Raw genomic sequence first — 6,143 nt, forward strand, 5'->3', positions numbered from 1 at the left:
CTAATATCAACATAAATAAAAGACAGACTTAAAATTGGATGCATTTTTTAATCTAACCCAGACAGAAACTCAAAGTTTTTATACTTCCACACAAGTAATATAGTTTTCATAGATATACCTGCATTGAAGCACCTTCCACTTTTGCCACGCATGCCACTCGATCAAGAAAAGTTACAGTTACTGGGACCGCCACAAAAAAGCCACTGACAAATGCTCTGAGGTATCTTCTTCCGTACAGGTGTGCCATATCCTGATCAAAAAAGGGAAACAAAAAGGCATAATTAACAAATATTTCTTAGTGATTTCGTCAGCCTAAGAAAGACATTTTCATTATGGGCTAGTTGGGACTAGGAATAACCCATATGCAAAAAAATATTCACCTCAGCAAGTTCACATAAAATGAGCCTAATAGTTTTGGGGATTTTTTTTCACATTTTGTGATCATCTGAGAAGTAAGCAGACTAAACACAAGTTTTCTTACATTTTTCCTGTAAAACATTAATGATTTATTAAATAAAATGTTTATGTGCTAGTAACTGTGTTCCTGTATTTTTGAAACCTTTTTAAAATGTTGTGATATTCCATGTACCCTTGTTTTCCTTCAAACAAATACTTTCAGCAGGACGGTTATACGCAGGAAGTACAATAAAGAAAAGTTCCTAGAGATGAGTATTTGGTTTTGGTCCTCATAGAAGCAGTAGTTTTTTTTATCCTAACCTACACTTGGACGTCAGCATTGCTTAAACAACCATTTAAAACTAGACACCTGTCAATTTTACAGATTGCAGACCAACACATCATAACTTCAGCCCTGAAGCATGTCTTCTGACTGTAACAGCCCTGCGGAATCTGCCGCTGCTCTATAAATAAATGTAATGTAATTATACATGCTGTTAGTATGTTTAAGTGGCACTCCAGTCACAATATGCACTTCAATGCATTTGAAAGCAGAGAGGTCCCTTGAGATGTATGTGGTCTCCCCCTGAACATGCATTTGCCCCTTTCCCAACCTCTCAGCTTTGTGCCATGAAGGAGATGGTTTCATCGGCAAAACACTGCAAGGGATGGTTTATCGAGACTTCAGTGTTTATGCCTGGAAAGCAATCTCATTGACTTCAACAGGTCTGCTTCCCTCTCACCGATTGGCTGCTCCATCTGCATTGCGGCGGTTTCTCCGTATATATGCATTGATTGTTTAGGGGGATCCCTAGGACACTAGAGTGTCCCTTTAAGTGTGCATGGAAACATCCCTGCCTATGTAATTTCATATAGGATAATTTTAGCAACCAGAGAGTCCGGTCAGTCGTATACAACTTCAATTCAGAGATCAAGATTTAATTTTCTTACAGCAGGTATCAGACAGATGAGTTCTCATAAAGAAATTGCCTTAAGAGACAATCTAGAAAAACATAAGAGCATTTATAGTTAATATTTCTGTCCACAGATGGAGGGCGAGTTGTTGCGGACTGACTGGAAAAATAAATGGCTGCACGTCACCACTGCACAGCTGAAACTCCAGCTGAAAGCAAAAGTCCAGCAAATGGGAAAAAAAAAAGAGAGAGAGAAAGAAGGCAGACAGTTAAATAACTGGTATTACTTTTCAAAACAAACTACATCTGTGTTCTTTGTTTTGCTCATTGGTTCCTTAAATTGCTTCTTTTATTGCTCCAACGAGCTGGCAGTGTATATTTGACTGGTCATGCCCTACACACTTTATAGACAACACTGAAGACGTAAACTGTTGTGTACTGAGACAGCAAGGCCAAGTTTCTGTAATCCCCACCACCATTTTGCAGTAGCTCTCTTTAACAAGATCCTCCCAAGAAACATTTAGAATGCTTAAGACGTACGTGTTGGACCCTAAGCGAGAAATCTACTACTGTTGTTTCTTAAACATTTTCTGTTTCTGCAGGCTTGGAATCCAAAAAACTAATTCAAACCTGATCTCTATGAATATGTTAAATTCATGAAAGACATGAAAAACCTAAAGCAAGGTGTCCTTGATATGTATCAGAAATACCTCCTGGAGAGCGATGTGGTGAGTATGTCTTCAAGAGTCACACTGTGTATCCGGCCTCCCGGCACAAACAACAAATAGACAATGTTCTTTCCTCATTTGAGACAGACAGTAGCTTAGATCTGAAAACAACAGACACTGTGGTGTGGTTTTGTTGGGAGCGGTGCTTATTTTATTGGTCATAAATTAGAGTTATAATTAAGTGGGCCTAACTCTCATCCCTCCTGTCATTAAGGCAGATACGATTGCTGAAGACCACAGCGGGAGCACCTGGACCATACTGTGGCCACTCTACTGAGGAGAAGAGAAGCACAAGCACAAACCCACCAGCCTGACCTTGTGCAGTTTATTATTATTTATTGTTTTATAGAGCGCCATCAAATTCCGTAGCGCTATACAATGGGTAGACAAGACATAGCATAAAACATAGCAAATTGACTAACTGAGACAACAGGTGAGGAGGGCCCTGCTCAAATGGAGGTAGTTATGCCATTATATCAGTTATTCACTAGTGAAATACTTAACGCTGGACTTAGCCATCATAAAAGTTACACAGCAAATGTTTTGTTTTGTATAGCAAAAAAACATGCTAAAGGAAATAATTGATACATTAGAGGGAGTGGAGTGCAGAAAAGTCCATGACCTTGAAGAAGATAAACACACCAGAAAAGGGGTCTTTGCCATCCCCAAAAGTAAAATGCATCTGGAATTCCCTCACATCCTAGAGATGTTTATCTGATCAATTTGATCAAATGTGACACCTTTTTGTCCTTTAATGTTACCACTTACCCAAAGAATCTTAAGCAAAGAAATCTAGGCAGATGTGCTTTGTTTTTGTTTCTACGGCAATAACCTATCAGTGCCTGCTTTAATATAACATGATAATTTTCCAAACACAAAATATGTATGTTCTTTTACTTTAGAAATGTTACTTTATTAAAGAATTATTCCTGAGAAGGTTTGGGCAGTTCCAGTACTAGGAATGATGTTTGTAATGCAGCGTTTAGTTTCACAAGTCTTAAATTTAACAGAGCAAGTGGAACAGAACATATAAATATTACATGCAAACTTGTCTCAGTTTCTTTTTTCTGCTCTTTCTAAAACGTCTTCCATATTAAGCAGTCTGCCTCGGATTAACAATCCAGAGAAAACAGCCAGGAAAGAGAAATGAATCCGCTCATTCTATGTTGTTAAATTACCCTCCATCTGAATAACTAATAAACTCTGACGTTAGTTTTCACTCTAAACATAATTCAGCTGTTAATCGAGAAGGTTCCGTACCTTCATGATAGGTTTTGGGACTTGCATTTGAAGTTTTTATGGGATTATTATGCATTAGTTATCTATTATTTATATATCGTCAACAAATGACGCATCGCTTCTTACAATACATATTCAGGGTGTATGACAAGACTAGAATTGACAGACTACGACAAACCGATACATTAGGCAGGCATGAAGGCCCTGCATGCAAGTTTACAAACTAGAGGTTATTCTTTAATAGGGATGTCAGGCAAATTAGGATGTCCATTAACAATTTAAAAAAAAAAAAAACATAACACATACAAATGGTACGCATCCATAAAAAGTATTGTGCTGCTTATAACCATTACATTAATATGTAATCTGTTAGTAAATAATAAAACAGAAACCCACTGACCTCTCGAAACGCGGGGTTGAGTCACAATTGTCACAATATTCACAACATTAAAAAAAAATCACACCAACATTAGCAACATAAGCCTAGGATGAAATTTGCTGTCATCAGTTTATCATCAACCAAATGATATTCACTGATGCACTATAATGCCTGGGGTCGGGTTTGCTACAAGGCAGGTCAGGCTCTGCTTAGATCAAGAGTTAACATAAAGTTCAGTTAGTGGTCTAAATACTTTAAACTGGAGCAGCCCAGATTGCCCATTGACCCTACTTGGCTGCCCACCTCCCACTACATGCATAAAACACACTGGTTTATTTAAAAAAATAAAATCCCTATCATTTTAGAGCCTAATGAACTTCGTTGCATGACCTCAATTATTAAGCCTGCTAAAGTTACAGATGTGTTACAGGACACCGCAAAGGAGAGAGTGTGAAAGTGTTACTTTGTTTTGATGGCTAATAGCTACACATATAAGTTACCGGTGTTAGAATCCCAACCTGCAAGAGTTAAACACACCTCTCCATCACATACAATCGGTATGAAGTGTGTGTAGTCAAACCACATGACAGCCAGGAGCTGCCCCAAAGCTCTGCAGCTAGATCTATCAGCAAGCGGAAAGGGCATTAAAGGGCATTGTCTGGAGAGGTTTGGCGTGAAGCCCCGTGTTATGCTTTGATTCCACAGTTCTTTCTTTGTCTATGTGTCCTATGTGTAACTGCACAGCCCGCGTCACGCTATTGACGAGCGCTTGCATTTCATTACCTGGTGAGCGTCTTCCTATTTACCCCTCTGGCCAGGCTGCTTCTACCATGTGCAGGGTAGGCGTGCCTCCACGGGGTCACCCCGCCCCATACTGGGGGTCTTTACTGAGTGATAGGGCACTGAGAAGGAGGGGGCGGGGCATGACGAAGCTTCAAGACAATAACAACCTGGCCAGTGACAGTATTAGCAGGAAGCGAAGTGGTGTGAGCTGCGCGCCTTTCTCGGCATTAGGGCAAAGTACAGCGTGTCATCACTCTGCAGGATTCTCTATCACATGGGGTGCAGCCAGCTGAGTAATTACTATAGATTGCTTACAAAATAAGAGTATATTTATATAGAATACATGTTTCATTCTTAAACATATTTTTAACGCATAGATTATGCTGAACTCAATCTGAAAACCAACTTGTCCTTGGCATATAGAGAGTATTTGTGTGTTGGGGTAAATAATGTAACAATAAGTTATGGGTAAAAGATACATGTTGCAAGTTTATAAATATTTGTAATTGGAAGATTAGAATCTACTTTGTTATTCGTTTAAAACCACATGTGACCTTTCTTCTTGGCTAGGATAAAATCACAGGATCGTCATATTCTCATTTTCAGGTATCCGTGAGGTAAATTGTACATTTTAAGAAATGCTCCCGCTACTGATCACAGCTGCATCCCGTCTATATACAGCTAAAACTGTAAAACCTTTAAAGTTTTCTCTACAACTAAATGATGCTGAAGTTGGCTTATTATTCATCCAACTAAAGGGTCAAGGGCTTAAATGCATAATACTGATGTGTCACAGATAAGGCCGACCCTAGGGTCACTGATGCCTGGGTACCTGACTTCACCAAGTAGCATGTCACCCACTTCCCACAGTGCAATCTTTGTCCCCAAACAGCATGTGAGTGCCATTTGTGCCTCCAAACAGCTTGTCAACGCCATCTTTGTGCCCAAACATCTTGTTAGTGGCATTTTTGCCATCTTTTAACACCCCACCCCAAGCAGCTGTGCAATAAATGTGTCCAACTTTAAAGAAGGTGCTGAGTGGGACATACAGTTTATGCTGATTTAGCCAGCACAGACTTCATCTCTCATGCTTCGCTCCCTCTGCAAATCCAGTACTCAACACCAACCAACAGTTCAGGTTTTTTGCACTGGCTCCATTTATAACACCCAGAAATCTTACAGACTTGCTTCAGTTCATCGAATTTGCCATACAGTAGCTAAAGGGAAATACAGGATTTGTCATAGCAATAGCACTTATAGCTTTTTAACGAATATATTCTTTTACGCACCCCTGGTGGCTCACATTTCATATTCTTCATATAGACATCTCTTGAGTGTTTCTATCATGCAGTGTTAAACTGAGACGCCATAGCTTAGTAGACAGTGTTATCACCAGCTTACACACAGTACTTAACCTTTGTACTTGTCTTGTTTTGATTTTACCATTACATCCCTTAATGCATCATCAGACCGCAATATCGATTGAGAATTAGTGAATGTGCAGAAATACTAGAAACAACTTGGAAACTGCTCATAAAGGATCACTTGAAACAAGAAAAATGTCACCCATGACTGCCAGTGACATTTTTACCCAGCTCATAGTTAACTCTAGATAAGTCTCTAGTTTATGTTTTCACCTTTCCTGGGATTTTTTGGTGAGATATGGCTAAAAGATGCTATCTGGTTTTGTTTTTTTAGCACGTG

At 39.2% G+C, this 6,143-nt stretch overlaps 1 protein-coding gene across 4 annotated transcripts in view; it reads right to left on the bottom strand.

Annotated features, from left to right (window-relative positions):
- The window catches only part of IMMP2L (inner mitochondrial membrane peptidase subunit 2), a 444,195-nt gene extending 438,421 nt beyond the window's left edge, over positions 1-5,774 (bottom strand). For 3 of the 4 annotated variants that reach the window (XM_053464713.1, XM_053464716.1, XM_053464715.1), the window contains exons 1-2: positions 4,440-4,522; positions 119-250 (exon numbers count right to left, since the gene is read on the bottom strand). In XM_053464713.1, the coding sequence (XP_053320688.1) occupies positions 119-247 (129 nt within the window). In that variant the 5' untranslated portion in view covers positions 248-250; positions 4,440-4,522. Of the gene's footprint in view, positions 1-118; positions 251-4,439; positions 4,523-5,742 lie in introns of those variants that run through there. The other variant, XM_053464714.1, reaches the window with a different exon arrangement.
- Between the last annotated feature and the right edge of the window lie 369 nt (positions 5,775-6,143).

The sequence above is a fragment of the Spea bombifrons genome, chromosome 4 (assembly GCF_027358695.1).
Source record: "Spea bombifrons isolate aSpeBom1 chromosome 4, aSpeBom1.2.pri, whole genome shotgun sequence".
NCBI classification, from domain to species: domain Eukaryota; kingdom Metazoa; phylum Chordata; class Amphibia; order Anura; family Pelobatidae; genus Spea; species Spea bombifrons.